The sequence below is a fragment of the Poecile atricapillus genome, chromosome 14 (genome assembly GCF_030490865.1).
Source record: "Poecile atricapillus isolate bPoeAtr1 chromosome 14, bPoeAtr1.hap1, whole genome shotgun sequence".
NCBI classification, from domain to species: Eukaryota; Metazoa; Chordata; class Aves; order Passeriformes; family Paridae; genus Poecile; species Poecile atricapillus.
This window is the reverse complement of record NC_081262.1, coordinates 1,382,482-1,398,101: the sequence shown is the minus strand read 5'-3', so window position 1 is coordinate 1,398,101 and position 15,620 is coordinate 1,382,482. Positions and strand designations below refer to the sequence as shown.

Below are 15,620 nucleotides of genomic sequence, written 5' to 3'. Positions count from 1 at the left end.
GAGGGGGTGAGAATGGATCCGTGGGGCTGGTACAGCTTCAGGTCATGTTGGAATATGTCAGCTCTTGGCTCTGGTTCTCCAGCATGGAGAATTTGTCTCTGTCAGCTCTTGGCTGTGTGCTCCCCCCACTCTGCATGGGGGTTTGTCTCAGTCCAGTGAGTGGGAGTCTCTGCCTGCACCACCACGGGGATAAATTGATGTCCTACAGCATGGCACGATGCTGGGACATTCATCCATGTATCATGAGGTGAGAACAAACATTTGTTGTTTCACCAGAATTTTTGCCTCTGGGAAATGCACAGGTGAAACAGCCAAGTACTACCTGAGGTCTGAGCATTGGCACAGGGCACAACCCAGCCACGGCTGCCACAAGGTGACTGTGGCGTTCATGGGAACATCACTGTGATGCAATGTTGAGGGAGTCAGCGTGAGTTTGAAGAGCAGGGAGGTTTGGGGCTGTCGCAGCCAGGACAGTGACAGTGGATTTGGCAAGCTGCTGGCTTGGCAAGAGAGCACGATGCCAGCTTTGTGCTGCACAGTGCATGGCCCCGTGCCTGCTTGTTGGACACCGTTGGTCCACAGGCACGGGAGGCTCTCCTGACACACCATAGGGGCTGGATGTCCCGCAAGGAGCTTGCCCTGCCAGAACTGGGATGTTCTGTGCGTCCTCTGCTGTGTCCAGGGCAGGGAATAGGGACGTGTCCCCACCCATGTATCCCCCTGGGACAGGCTGTGTGAAGGATAATCCCAGCAGGATTGCCAGAATCCTGGGAACCCCCCATCTTTATCTCTGCCGATTTACATCTCCTCCCCACCACTGCTGTCGGTTTCAGCCCTCACCCACGAGCTGCTGGGGACAGCCCGGCCCCCAAACACCCGGCCCGGGGAAGGAGGGGAAGCGGATTAGCACGAGGCAGCCACTGGAAGTAATTGATGCACTCGCTGGTGATGCGGGAGCCCTTGTTCCCTTTGTAGCCGCTGCCGCAGGAGCACTCTCCGGAGCACCAGGATAATGCACGGGGCTTGCTTTGATCCGGGGCCTCGGCGGGGAAGGGGCGGCGCTCTCCTGGGAAAGCCTCGCAGGCTGCTCGGGGGGGATGTGGTGATCCAGCCGGGATGTCGGTGCCTGAAAACACCAGTCCCCGGAGCGGTGGTGGGATTTGGAGGATCACATATAATTCCCTTGTGCCCTGTGCCCCTTCCTGTACATTTTCCCCTTCCCTTGGGAGTTCCCCTGACAGGGTTCTCTGCACCTGCTCCCCAGTAGGCGTAGTGGAAACCAATGAGTTCCTAGCAGCACCAGCTATGGTCCTTTCCTGGGAAGAGCAGGGGGAAGGCGATGGCTTTGGGAGATGGGCAAGCGGCCAGCATGGCACTGCCAGCCCTGCCTGGGCACGGTGCAGTATCGCAGCGGATCTGGAGTGCAGGGGAAGGCAGCCACCCCGGCAGAGATTTACACCTGGCTGACCATCCCGAGTCCTGCGCCTCCCGGGATGGGGCTGCAGTGCCTCAGCCTTGTCCCTCGCCCCTCGGGGCGGGTTCTCTCTTGCTTCTCCTCCTGCTTCTTGGCAGCAGCAGAGTGAGCCCTTCTCTCCCAACACCTTCCCCAGGATGGAGGGACAGCGTGCATGAGAAGAAAGGGGCTATTCTGGTCTCGGCTACCATGGAACCGAGAGGTGCAGCCTCATCCTGCCCCGTGTCCCAGACAGACTCTCCTCCAGCCAAAGCAGGGGCGTAGCTCAAATCTGCTGCGGGTTGGCAGCAGCAGCTGGTCTAGGGTTTCGCTGATCCGGCTGCCTTCCCTAACTATTCCCAGGGAGCTTGTAGGGGCGGTGAGGCTCGCTCCTGCCCTGCGGGCTCCACTGCCTGTCCCACGGGTGCCTCGGTGCATGGCGCTGCCTGGCCCGTGCCAGGGACTCTGTCCCAAAGCCCCTCGTGCTGTCATTCCAGGCTCCTACATCTGCAGCTGTCTGGAGGAGGAGAGGTTTTGGGGTGGCCAGAGCCTGGGAAGGGGTTCAAAACACCATCAAAGGGGAGACAAAAGATTGCTCCATTGCAAGGTGTCAACGCTTAATTAGTCTATTATTGCAAATTATTAGATCTTGTGATTGTTTAATTGATCATATGATTGTTTAATTGGGCATACTGTACAAGGGCGGAAGTGAGCTACCAGGTAATTAGCCCCAAACTGTGCAATTAAATTCTTATTAATACCCCAAACAGCAGGGAACATTCAAGCCTTTAATTAGTGATTAACAGGAGACAGACAGAGCTTACAACTGCCTCAGTACTGAGGAACAGTGAGAGTATTTAGCTGGGTAAGAGGGGGACCTGTCTGCCCCAATTAGCTCCGGATGGCTGCGCCAGGGTGTGAGGGGATTGCCATACGTGCTGGTGTGACCCTGGCCCTGAGTGGAGACAGCCACCCAACGCAGGGTGGCCAAGCCCAACCAGATCCCCCTCTTGGCTCTGGAATCCCAGCTTGGCAGTCAGGGACATGGCCCAGAGCAGGCAGCACCACTGCCTCAGGGAGAGAGGATGATGCTGGGCTGCCAGGGGAGGTTTCTTCCCCAGACCCAGCTCCTGGGAGGACCAGAGGGTCTGCAGCATGTTCCAAGGGATAGGTGGCCCTGGGGTAGATCAGGACGTGCCAGGGTCAATGATGCCAGGAAAAGGTTCTGCCAGTTACTCTCTCACCAATTAAACTGGAGGCAGAGAGGGACCTGTGCCGAGGGCAGCGAATCATTTACCCAACAGTTCTTCTCCACTGCCCATTGCCTCTCCTATGGGCTGCCAGCCCTTCTCCTTCCCCAGAGGATAATGGAGGCATTCCAAGAGGGACACAGAACTGCCTTTTGGGATGACCCCACTTGCCTTTCCATGCTGCAAGGGGAAAACAAGGCTTCTCTCCTCCCAAAATTGTTCCTTTGCCACAGTTCTTTAGCAAAAACCACCATATCTTGTCCCTGTCCCATTACCTGGAGACTGCAAGAGCACCCTGACTGTCAAGATACTTCACTGTGTCTCTTCCAGCTCTGGCAAAGCCTGTTTGAATGTCAACATCCCTAGTTCAACAGCATCCTGAGCTACCTGGGGCCTTAGGCAGTATTTGATGCTTTCCCACCACCCACCACAACCCAGAATTTGCCTTAAAAGTCCCTATTTTTCCACTGTCACCAGGGAAAAAGAAAATAGCTCAAAAGGAACAAGCCCCTGAAGGTACCTACAGCTACAATGGGTGTTATTTTGATGCCTGCCATGTGATTTCTCACTAATCTCATAACTCGGGGGAGCTCTGGGGGTAGCCGAGGTTTGAGTGTGCTGGCACTAACCTGCTCAACTCGATCCTCCAAAAAACTCTTTTTTACGGCTGGAGTTTGCTCTTTCTCCCTGCAGCATGCCCATGGCTGGAGCACCAGGGCAGGCAAAGCAGCTTTTGATCTGTGTGGGGTGAAGCTCCCACTGGCGCTGCTGGCTGTGGGGAGGCAACTTCACACGGCCACCAGGCCAGGCCCAGGCAGTTAAATCCGGGCTGACACGTTAATGAATTTCACAGTACGCCTGGAAAAGCTCTCACCCAGCCTCAATTTACCAGCATGGGGAGGGGGCCAGGGCGGGGGGCACCACCTTTTGCCGAAGGAAATCTTGTTCCCATTATCTTTTTGCAAGAGTGTTAAGCTGGAATGGGCAGTGCTTTGCCTTTTTATCTCGCACACATGGAATTGGCCAGGAGGGATGTGTGCTTCCCGGGACTAATTTGTGTGTGCACATGTAAGGGTGTGCAGATGTTTCTGTGCCTGCCTGTCTGTGGGTACATGCATGGCTCTGGGGGTATTTTGGTGCACGTCTGTGTGCACACATGTGCATGCCTGTGTTTGCATGCACGTGTGCTTGCGCATGTTCCTGCATGCGCACACAGGGATGTGAGCACACAGGGGCTGCTGTGTGGGTTTCTCTGCATGTGTGACTCGTGCACACAAGACAGAGCCATAAATATGAAGAGTTCCAGGGGAGGGCTGTCACACAGCCTGGCATGAGGTGGGTGGTCCTGCTGGAAGGCTGGGTGGGCTCTGTCACCAGAAACAGCTACCAGGGAAGGGGCAGCGGGGACAGTGGGGCTGCAAGTGCCCAGATGGCACTGCCAAACCCTCCAGCTGCAGCCCTCCATCCCACGCTTGCTTGCCTTCAGCCTAGTGGTGCCGGTTCCTACACATGTCCTTTCTCTTCTGCCCTGACCTCATGGCACCAGCCCCACAGGGTGGTGGATGCTGCACATCTGGATGGCACGTTGGGATGACCTGCGCTGTGCTGCGTCCATCCCAATCCCAGCAAAACCTCCCATTGCAGTGGGGGATGCCAGGGCAGCTCCAGCCCACCAGGAGGGTCCTGAGTTTCACCTTCAGCCCTCATCATCTCCCCTTCCCTCGCAGCCTGCAACTGCAACCTGCACGCGCGGCGCTGCCGCTTCAACATGGAGCTGTTCAAGCTGTCGGGGCGCAAGAGCGGCGGGGTGTGCCTCAACTGCCGGCACAACACTGCGGGCAGGCACTGCCACTACTGCAGGGAGGGCTTCTACCGCGACCTCAGCAAGGCCATCACCGACCGCAAAGCCTGCAAAGGTAAGCTGGGGGGTCTCCATGGGAGCAGATGAGTGACAGAATCTCTCTCGGTCTCCTTTGTCTCCCTGCCCATCCTTGGGATGTCCTTCTGCTCACTTTGGCAGCTGCAGGTCAGCTCCAGCCACCACCATCCTGAACACCTCTACCACCCCAAGGGCACCAGGCGGGGGTAGCACTTTGAGCCCAGCATCAACTCGAGGTGGAGGAGGATTACAGGAAGGGAGAGAGGAGGTTGCCAGGAGCCTGGGGGGGTTCTGATGTGTTACCATCTCCATTGGTCGGTGTTTGGAGAGATGCTGAGGAGGTGCTGAAGGAGATGTGACTAAATGTTCTGGAAACCAGTCTCTGATAGGGATGTTGGCTGGGATATTGACATGCTTGGAGCATGGGTTGACATTGACATGCTCAGGAGAGCTGGGGATGCTGGTGGAAGTCACATCTCCCAGGTGGGCTGTGGGGCCAGGCCCCACATTGTGTTTTTCAGGTATGGGATGGCTTTTGGGACCTGTTTTTGGGGAGATGCTGAGTACTGTGGCTCCTGGTAACTGTCCTTGAGCCACACTGGCTCCAAGCTGTCAAACTGCAGCTTGACCTCTCAAGGGCCCTAGGCTGTGCCAAACATCATGGAATCTGTACCTCTCCTCTCTCTCCTCTTAACTCCTGGCCAAGCCTGTCTGGTTCCTCTTCCCTCTCCCTGCTCAGCCTGTCTGTAGAGCTTTTTCAAAACAATAGTTTCACCAAAGAATTTGAGATAAAAAAACACTCTGCCTGTCTCTAAGGACTGTTGAGATCCAGACTGGAACATCAGATGGGCAGGAAGTTTGCCATGGCTGTTTAGAGGCTGAGAATTGATCCCTGATCCCTGTTTTTCTGTCTTTGATTGTGAGTCCCTCCTGGAAGGGGCACACTGTCCCTCTCAGATCTCTCTCCAATGCATTTTGCAGCCGCATGGGCCCTGGGCCCCTTCAATGCTGCAAGAACATGATGCTCATGTGTTTATGTAGGGCCTGCAGGAATTACTGGAGCTGGTTTTGGACCATTAATGTTGTGGCCATGGACCTGAATTGAAGGATTTGACTTTTGAGGTTCCCTTGTCAGGCACATTAGTACTGTTGGAGGTCTGGCTCATTCAGGTTGGGATATAATAAAGGAAATCCCTCCATTGCCTGTGCCGTGCCAGTGGCCTGTCCTCATCCTTGCTACATCGAGGAATGCTTGAGAGGATGGAGTGAAGGGAGAAACTTCCCACATTTGCACAGCGTCACAGCGGGAGCAGGGCTGAGCAGGCACTGGCAGGAGGAGCCCTACCTGCATCCAGCTCATTAGCAAACTGAGCTAATCATTTTCTACAACCCAAGCAGCTGACTTGTCATGTCCCCCTCACAGCCCATGTTCCCAGGGACCACAAGCTCTTTCCACCCCATGGCCTTGGCCAAGCCATGCCACAGCTGTGGCTGTGGGCATGGCAGCCTCTGGCACCACACCATTGATGAAGATTGTATCAGGTGCCAGCATCCTTGTGGTTACACAGGGAGACACTGGGAGAGAGGAAGAGGAGGAGGCAGGACAAGGCATGCATCCTGATGGTCTATGGCAAAGCATATCAGATTGTGTCCCGTTCCCAGGAGGGGATGGATGGCAGCAGCCCCCAGTTCCTGCAGCAGCAGCACCAAACTGGGGCAGCTGCAACAGAATTCTCTTTTCCACGAGGATTCTGTCAAGTGCTGAGGTCTGACAGGCAGTCCCAGCTCTCCCCCAACACTTGAGAGGCACCAGGGTGGCTCTGCTGCCTCCACCTCACCCTTCATCTCCTGCAGGCAGCACCTCATCTCCCAGCCCTCCCCAAGGAACAGTTTCTGCTTTTCTTTGGATTAGGGAGGGTCAGGTTGGAGATCAGGGAAAGGTTCTTCCCCCAGAGGTGCTGGCACTGCCCAAGCTCCCCAGGGAATGGGCACAGCCCCGAGGCTGCCAGAGCTCCAGGAGTGTTTGGACAGCGCTACCAGGGATGGACAGGGTGGGATTGTTGGGGTGTCTGTGCAGGGCCAGGAGTTGGATACAATGACCGTATTTGGCCCCTTCTAGCTTGGGATATTCTGTAATTCTGACCAGCTCTTTCTACTTTTGCTCCAAAACTGATACAATCCCAAGCAAAGTGGACATCCTGCAGGCATTCACCTCCCCAGGGGCCCCAGCACCACTTCCCTGGGCACTGGGGGGGATCAGTTTCTACTCTGGATGGGAAAGAGAGCACTTACCAAAGAGCAATAATAGAAAAAAATGCCAAAAGCTAATAAAGGAAGCTGGATTTAGCTGGGATCAGGAAGGATTACTGAATATAGCATGGGGTTGTGGGAGCAGAGCTTCTGCAGGTTGCAGTGTTTCCTACCTGGCTGTGGCTCAAGTCCCTCTCCTTGCAGAGTCAAGGATGGGGGGCAGAGGGGGCCTGGCTGCTCCCATCTGCCTGTGCCCACCATTTGTCAGTGCAAGTCTTGCTCCACCACCTCCACAGGGCAGGAATTGTGCAGCATTACCGTGATGGAAAGTATATCTGATCCAAGGTGGCTCCTCTGGAGGGGTCAGGGAGGGCAAAGCATCCCAGGATGCCCAGGAGTTGATGGGATGGGGTGAGCACAGATGCTGCAGCTCAGGAGAAATGGCAGCCAGCGATGCCTGGGCTGTGGGAGGAGCAGAGGAGTGGGACAGGTCTCCACTTGCAGATAAGCCTCTGTCCCTGTGCCAAGCCACAGCCACTCTGCCAGTCTGGGCAGGGGATGCTGCTTCCGGAGGGCTGGCAGGGTTTGCCTGTGCCTTGAAAGCACTGCAAAGCTCAGCCGAGCCAGATGAACATGTGCACAGGGCCGACCCCTGCCACGGTGCATATGTTGAGGAGGATCTGGCAGCAAAGCTGGTACCCTGGGTCTGGGGAGCCAGTTCCTGACTCTCCCTCAGGGAACAGAGTTAATAAGATGCTTCTGCTTCTTTGGCTGCTGCTCCTTCAGTAAAACAGAAAACATTTCCACCCCTCCCTTATCTAGGGGTGGATCTGCCAGGATTTGGAGCTGCTTAGAGGAGGACCAAGGTCCCAGGTGCTGGCAATGGAGAGCTGGTGCTCTCAGAGAGGCATATAAGTACACAGAGATGTGACAAGATAATTTGGACTTGTTTTTTTCAAAGACGTGTACCATACCTGCATCTCAGGTATCTACACTCCTTCAAGAAAAAGGTAAGGTAAGGATCCTGACAGTGGATGTTTAGAGCATCCATGGAGCAGTCTGCTGTGAATTTGAACAAAGGCTTTTGGTCCTAACACAGTGCTGGCCCAGGGCAGAGACTGAGTATTACAATGAAGGCAGATGCTCATAGAATCACAGGCTGGTTTGGGTTGGAAGGGACGTTGAAGATCATCTGGTTCCAAGCCTCTGCCATGGGCAGGGACACCTTCCACTAGACCAGGCTGCAGATGGCTCAGTTAATATTCAAGAGGCAAATCACCCAGCGGCCAGGAACTAATACATCTTATTTAAACAAACACCAGCACATGCTACTAAATAACTCTTCAACCATGGTTTGTGTCTGCTGGGATGCAGCATCCTTGAAATAGGCACAAAAATACTGGCTGCAGGTTGTGTATATCTGAGCAGAGCCCTCACCTGCTGGTGAGCAGGCAGTGCTTCCCTCCCACTGCCAGCATCACTGCTGGACCCTGCGGGACAGAAAAGCTGGGAGGATGGAAAAGGCAGAGCAACCTACAGGATTAATTCAATGGCAGTAATTGAAAAGTCAAATAAAGGATGGCTGTGCATTAATCTCAGTAATTTAAACAAAGCTGTAAGCTGTGAGCTTTCTCCAGTGAAAACTGGTGAAGCAGTAGCAGCTAAGCCTCAAGATGCAAAAATACCCTCAATATGAGGTGCAAGACATGCTTTCTGGCAAGCACAGCTTGATGAGTTAAGCTCCAAGCTAGTGACTTAATCCACCATTCAAACTCCATGGGCCAGATCCTGGCAGCCAGAGGCTGGGAGAAGCAGGGCTCAGTGTGTGGGCAGCAGTGCAGAGCTGCACTGTGCCCCCAGCCCTGCCTTCCCTGGGGCTGGGATAGGCTCCCTGAGCCAGACCCCTCCACAGGTTATTTCAGGATAAGGAAGGACAGAGGTGCCACAGCCGCAGTGGTGGGATGGACCATGCTGCAATGTGGGACCCACCAGAGTAAGCACTCTTGTCTGGGATGCTCTTCCCATGGGAACAGGAAGGAACAATGTATTTTTGTGGGACTGTGGGAAATCCCACTATGGCAGGGCAAGTGGCAGAGATTGGTCTGGCAGAGACCAAGCTTGTACCCTAATGACACTGATTGATTGTGCACTTAAAATGCGAAAAGGTGCCTTAATTACTGATCTGGGTAAAACATCCAGAGTCACTGAAATCTGCCTTCCACCGCATGGAGAGAGCTCAGCTTAGATGAACTGGATCCTGATTGGGCTGAGATTTGTGTCTGTCCATAAACTTTACACCAGGAACAGACCGCTGGGGCCCAAGAAAGGCCCCATGTTTCCAACAGCCCTGTGTCATGCCAAGACTCCCTTGCTCGCTGCCATTTGTTATCACAGCTGAGCCCCCAAAATATCCCTGTCAGAAAGATGTCCGCTTCCAGTCCTAGCCAAGATCTGATAAGGATGGAGCATCTGGTCCCCATTAGAGGCTGCTCACTCTGGTTTCTGGCTGTGCAGGAGGGGGGCTCAAGTGCCATGGTGCTCCCACCAATCCCATCTGGTGAAAATTAGGGAAACGTTAACATCAGGGGGCTGTGGGGGCAGGTGGGGGAGATGTTTTTGTTTTGCTTTGAAATCACGTTCAACTCTTACGCTGATGGAGGCCAAGATAACCTTCAGCTCATAGCCGGCCCAGCTCCAAGAAAGCGGATGGGAAGGTCCTCTCCTGAACAAGCATCTCCTTCCCACATCCCTGTAGACAATCCTCAGTGGGTCCATCATCCAGTGTGATGTGATGGAACATTCTTCTGAGAGCAAAGACAACTTCACTCACCTCAGGTGTGGCTTGTCCCTAGAGAGACTGTGGTAGAAAGATGTGGGATCAACCTTTGCCCAGGGTGTCCAGGAGTCAGGAGGGGTATCAAGGCTTATGAGCTTGGGAAACATTGAGAAAACCTGCTTCATTCTAAAACCAAGACACAGTCAAGTTTTGTGTAAAATCTCACTGTTGGTTCAGCTCCATGGAGTGGAAAGCTCGGAAGTAGGGGAGCAAGTGGAGAAAATGTTTTTTACTGCTGTGACAGGAACATCTCCCTGGAGTTGAGATGGGGGAAGATCTCAAATAACATCTGGTGGCTGCAGGCCCCTGTGGGAATTGCAGAGGCTCCAGGTGCTCATCCTGAGCATCCCTGTCAGCAAGGCTGTACCCTGGCCAACCTCTTTGTCCACTTGCCCTCCTGCCTAGTGCTCACAGCACATGTGGGGCCATGGTTGGTCCAGACCCGTGGGTCTAGCTGGGTCTGTACTGTGCCAGCCCCACCAGCTGATTTCCAGTGGTGCTCTGGAAGGGTCCTTCTCCTCTTCACCTCTTTGGGACTCCACCTTGGGGTTTGTGTTGTGCCTCCCCTCTCACATAATGATTTCTCTCTCTCCCACTCAGCTTGCGACTGCCACCCAGTCGGTGCGGCCGGCAAGACCTGCAACCAGACCACGGGGCAGTGCCCGTGCAAGGACGGCGTCACCGGCCTCACCTGCAACCGCTGTGCCAAGGGCTACCAGCAGAGCCGCTCGCCAGTGGCCCCCTGCATCAGTGAGTGCCCCACGCCTTGCCCTGCGCTCAGGGACCCCCACAGGCACTAGGGGATGCCCCTTGTCCCCCTCTCGCCTTCGATGGTTTGTGGTGGGTGGGAGGCTCAGACAAGAGCTGTCTGTCCTTATGGATGTTCTTCAGGAAGTGGTCAAGTAGGACTCTCTGATCATTTTCTGGGGTGACCTGGGTTTCACCTGCCCCAGCACAGGAGACTCTGGATGACCCCTTGGGTCAGCTTGCTGAAACAGCTCTGCTGGGTCCCATCCATGGTACAGCACCTGCCCTCCTCACCCAGCTGAGCCCTGAGTGTGGTCACTCAGGCAAGGCCAGAGTCAGCATAAGACTGTGTTTATTGTCACAGTGGGCTTGAATTTGACCCAAGTGGTAGAGGAACAACTTCCCACCCTGCAGCATTTGCTGGGCTGCTGGAGCAGTGGCAGTGTGGGTGACTGGTGGAGCTGGCTCCTCTCTCTTTGTTCTTCCCCAAATTTGAATTTAGGAAAGAAATTGCTCCAGGTTTTGCTGCCAAGAGTCCTGAGAAAGTGTTATCTTTTCACACATTTATCCCTGTGCTGGGCAGCCTGAAGCATGCTGAGATCAGCCAAGCACTCAACTGATGTCCAAACTGAGTTCAGATGAGCTGGGCACCTGGGGAGCATCCATCCCTGGAGCACACAACCTCACACAATTACTTAGGGTTCTTGGGGACTGCAGAATTGCAGCCTGGCCCAGTTTACTGAATTCAGTCTGTGCATCTCTGGGTCTGTGCATCTCTGGGTCTGTTCAATGGACTGCAATGGTCAGATCAGATTCATCCCATCATCTCTCATTTGTGACCAACAAAATCTCCTTGTGGCCCATTTTCGGAAGGCTTTCTCCCAGTTGTCACCTCCATAGCTGAGGATCTCATTCTTAAGATACCTCTCCCTTTCTTTTCCAGAGATTCCTGCCATCAACCCCACCTCCCTGGTCACCAGCACAGAGGCACCCGCAGGTAAGTGCTCCATGTCCCTGGCCAAGTCCATGGCCCCAGCCCTGCCCAGAGATCTGGGGGAAGATCCCACCTTCCCTCTTCCTAGCACAGCACGGGGGAGGGCTGAGCTCTACCAAGTCATTTGGCAAAAAATTAATGGTAAAACATTTTGGTAAAAGATGTGACTAAAATTTAAAATCTTGTGTATTTGTGGAAAGGAACTGACTAAGATTGATGGACTTTTTTGGGAAAGGCATTTTCCATCTCTTCCAAGGAGGAGAACAGGGATGCAGCCCACTGGGGCCTTTCCATCCTTTGGCAGGTTAAGGCAGGGGTTGTGGCATCTGGCACCAGTGGGTGCTTGGGAGCTGGCTTTGTTTAACCTCCTTTTATCAGCACCAGTGCAAGAGCTTCCTCCTCAGTGTCCTTGGCCTCTGCAGGACCCCAGCTCCCTGGGAGAAGCTGGGACAGTGGGGGTCTGGCAGGTCTCAGGCAGGCTCTGGGGCTCCTGTGCTGGGGCACAGACTGCTGGGTCTCCCCTGGGACATGGGTGACATGGTGATCACCTCATCCAGGTCTGGAGACGTGAAGGGTCTGGGTATGAGCTGCTTGTCCTGGCTGTGCAGTGTGATGGGACCATGGGTGATGGGACCATGGAGGGGCCAGTGCCACTGCTGTGGTCACCCAGAGAGAGGCAACAGCTCCATTGACAGACTGCAGGCGTTGGACAGGTGAGGGAGGCATGGCTGCCATGGTCCTCAGAGCTCCTCAAGAGCTGCCCTGCTTCTCCAGACTGGAGCGGTAAGGTTGGCATCTCAGTGCAAGCTGCAGGTTCACTTGTGCTTCTGCAGAGGCTTGGCTGGGGTTGGGCACTGCTGGGTGGGTGCATGGATGCTCCATGCACTGATGGATTAGGGTCCTTCTTCCAGCTTGGCCAGGGACCAAGGTCCCACTCAAGTACTCTGAGCTCCCACTGTGTCATGGTCCATCCCAACAGCACCAAGCAGTGCTGTGCCAGCCCCTGGATCCAGTGCCACCATGCTCAGCCACCAGTGCTGCAGGATGTACCCAGCAGGGTAAAGAGGGCTGTGGCAGGGCTTCCCTCCCTCCCCTCTTCCTTCCACAGTCCCCTCAGCACTGCAGTGTGGCTGTTCCCAGCCATCCCAAGTCTATCCCCTGTAGGGATTCCAAGCCAGGTAGAATAGGAGAAGCTAAGAAAGAAGCAGCCCCTTCCCTCCTTGCATCACCCCTCTTGCTGCTGTCCCCAAGAGCCTGGTCTTCCCCTGCATTCCACTGTGGTGAAATAGACATCCTGAACAATCCTCCACTCCATCCCTTGGCATATGCTCCTGTGAAGAGAGCAGGGGCCCCTCCAGCTCCCCAGACCCATATTTAATGAGCAGCTTTCCTGTGCCCTGTTTGGGGTATATCTATCCCAAGGAAGCCTACAACCTTCTTGGAGAGCCAGTGCCCTGTTTGTATCCATCTCCTCAGTTCCCCTTACCATGGCTACCTTGCCTTGGCTGTGGAAAATGCCAACAGCCTCTTCCCAGCCTGGTGTGTGCCTGGGACGTGCTCTCCAGCCCTCTGGAAACATTTTCCAGGATGGCTGCTGCAACCCTGTGCATGAGCTTGCTGGCTACAGGAGAGCCAGAGACGAGGTGTGTCGAAGAGATGGAATTTTTGGCCCCCTCACAACAAGGCAGACACTGGGAGGCTGGAGCATGTCTAGAGACAGGAAAAAATTTGGGGAAGGGTCTGGAGCACAAGTCTGATGAGGAATAGCTGAAGGAGCTGGAGGGGCTTAGCTTGGAGGAAAGCTACTCTTTCCACAACTCCTGACAGGAGGGTGCAGCCAGGGGAAGGTAGGGCTCTGCTCCCAAGGAACAAAGCATAGAACAAGAGGAAACCTCAAGTTGTGCCAGGGGAGGTTCGAGTTGGACATCAGGGAAAATTTATTCCCTGCAAGGGTTGTCGGGCAGTGAACCAGGCTGCCCTGGTTCAGAAAGCAAGATGTGGCACTTTGCAATGTGGTTTAGTGGGCATGGTGGTATTTGGTTCAAGGTTGAACTTGATGATCTTGGAGACCTTTTCCAACCCTAATGATTCTGTGTTCCTTTGGCAGAAGTAAAGTGTGTGGATGGGGATGGAGTTGGGAGATGGACAGGAGGAACCTGTAGCTCCTTGCAGAGCAGTGCTGGCTTAGCACACGTGCACCCCAAGGAGTAGTGCAGAGCCTGGGACCTCTGCACAGCCTGACACCCCACCCAGCACCTATGGGCACTGCTGAGCCCTCACAGCCCTGTCCCTAGAGGCTCTGGAAAAGAGGGGCTGTTTTCAGGACAGTGAGGAGCAGCCCTGCCTGGATCTGGCAGGTTTCACTCCTCACTGTGGCAGAGGAGGAGAGCTGAGACTTGGGGTGCACATCCTGCCCCATGGGAAGACGCCGGTACCGAAGTGATGCAGGGAGCTGCGTGGGATAGGGCAAATCACCATCACCTCTGCTCCTGCCTGCCCTGCCCACCCTGCCAGCTGTGAGGAGGGAGCTGGGAACATCAGGCTTTGGGAGAAGGGAAAGAATGGGAATGAGAGATCTGGCCGGTTTTGTTGCCACCAGAGAGTGCTGCATGGAGCAGAGTTAATCAAGGTGACTCCCCTCCAGTGCTTTATAAATAGGAACAGTTTCACAATGATGTCTGAGCCATTCAGCTGGGCAAAAATAAATAGCACTGGCGGAGACCTGTGTTGTTTGCTCAGTTTTAGCAGAGCAGATCTGCCTCAAACTGCCTCCAGTTTATCTGTGGATTTGTTGGTTTAAGATTTCTGGCTTCTAGCTCAAATATCCTTAATGCAAAGTAGCTGCCTCTGCCCAGAGTCTGCGCCACTGGAGGATCAGGGGACCTAGTGCGGGTCCTGCTGCTCCCTTTGCTGGGGTGATCAGAGTGGGGGGGGTGATGCTGCCCTGGCTGGCACTGCCAGGGTTACCTGCACCTGGTCTGTGTGTCCTGCAAGCAGGGCTGCCAACAGTGATTCTTTCTGCTCTCACCCTGCCTGCTCCCTGGTGCCCCTCTGCTTACATCCTTCTGTTCCAGGAGCCCCAGCTATCCCTGAGCAGGGCACTCCCCAAGGGGCCCTCAGCACCTCAGGCTGCCTCCAAGTCCCTTCTCCCCCCATTTCCCCAAAACCTCCCACCTTGCCTCTGGCAGCAGGTGCTGGCTGCAGGAACAGGGGGACATTGTTCAGGGCTGCCATGCTCAGGTGCTGGGATTCCCGCCCTCTCCCCATCCTTCTCTATGCTGGGGTTCAGTCCCTGGGTGTGTCCAGGCTTTTCACTGACACTGCCATCTTCTGCATCACTTTTCCCAGCTTTGTCATGCCTTTCCAATCTTCCAAAGGCTTTGAGGTCTAGCTTTGAAGTCTGTGCCTGAGCAACTGACTGGCTTGGTGATGAAACGTCCTGGGTCCACTTCTCATAATTTTTATTACTATTATCTTGAAATATTTTCCACGTAGTGGAAAAAAATAAAATCCATGTTTTCCCTGTTAGCAGAATTAACAAAACTCATGGAGTGCAAAACAGGGGTTTAAGGGAATTCAAAGTAAGCAGTAAAAGATTTGCAGCCATAGCACCTAATTAAGTTACATCTCTTAAAACAAAATATTGCTTTTTTTTCAAGGAGAGGAGAAGTAAACCAGATGTGCAAACCTGCCACCCCTCACACACACTCTCCCCCACAGGAGGAGCCTGCCCACACCAGGCCAGTGGCTCTGGTTATCAGCTGCCTCCTCCCACTCTGCACCTGTAACATCTCCTGAGATAATGGCAGTGTTAGAGCTGGGGCTGTAGCACGTGCCAAGGATACATTTGTGCCTGGGATGGGGCTGTAGTGAATCCCAGGGATGCAGCAGTGTCAGGGATGGGGTTGTAACTCATCCCAGTGATGTCTCAGTCTCAGAGATTGCTCTGTAACTTGTCCCAGGCATGCATCAGTGTCAGGGGGCTGTAGCATATCCTGGAGATGCAGAAGCATTTCGGGATTTGTGGGTGCACTTTCATGCCATGGGCTGTGTGAGGTCTCTGCTGACCCCCAGCCCTTCTGTGGGGCTTGGTTGCCCCATCCAGTGGCACAGACACAGCAGAAGGGCAGCTAAAGCTTCTCTTCTCCCCATTGCCCCACAGAATGTGTAGAGCCATGGCTTCTCAGTGCCTGTATGTGGGAGCAGCCCCC

General features: G+C 54.4%; 1 protein-coding gene across 3 annotated transcripts in view; it reads left to right on the top strand.

Annotated features, from left to right (window-relative positions):
• NTN3 (netrin 3) overlaps nucleotides 1–15,620 on the top strand; it is a 34,572-nt gene that overhangs the window by 13,491 nt on the left and 5,461 nt on the right. For 2 of the 3 annotated variants that reach the window (XM_058849706.1, XM_058849705.1), the window contains exons 4-7: nucleotides 3,181–3,219; nucleotides 4,431–4,619; nucleotides 10,269–10,418; nucleotides 11,359–11,412. In XM_058849706.1, the coding sequence (XP_058705689.1) occupies nucleotides 3,181–3,219; nucleotides 4,431–4,619; nucleotides 10,269–10,418; nucleotides 11,359–11,412 (432 nt within the window). The remainder of the gene's footprint in view (nucleotides 1–3,180; nucleotides 3,220–4,430; nucleotides 4,620–10,268; nucleotides 10,419–11,358; nucleotides 11,413–15,620) is intronic. The other variant, XM_058849709.1, reaches the window with a different exon arrangement.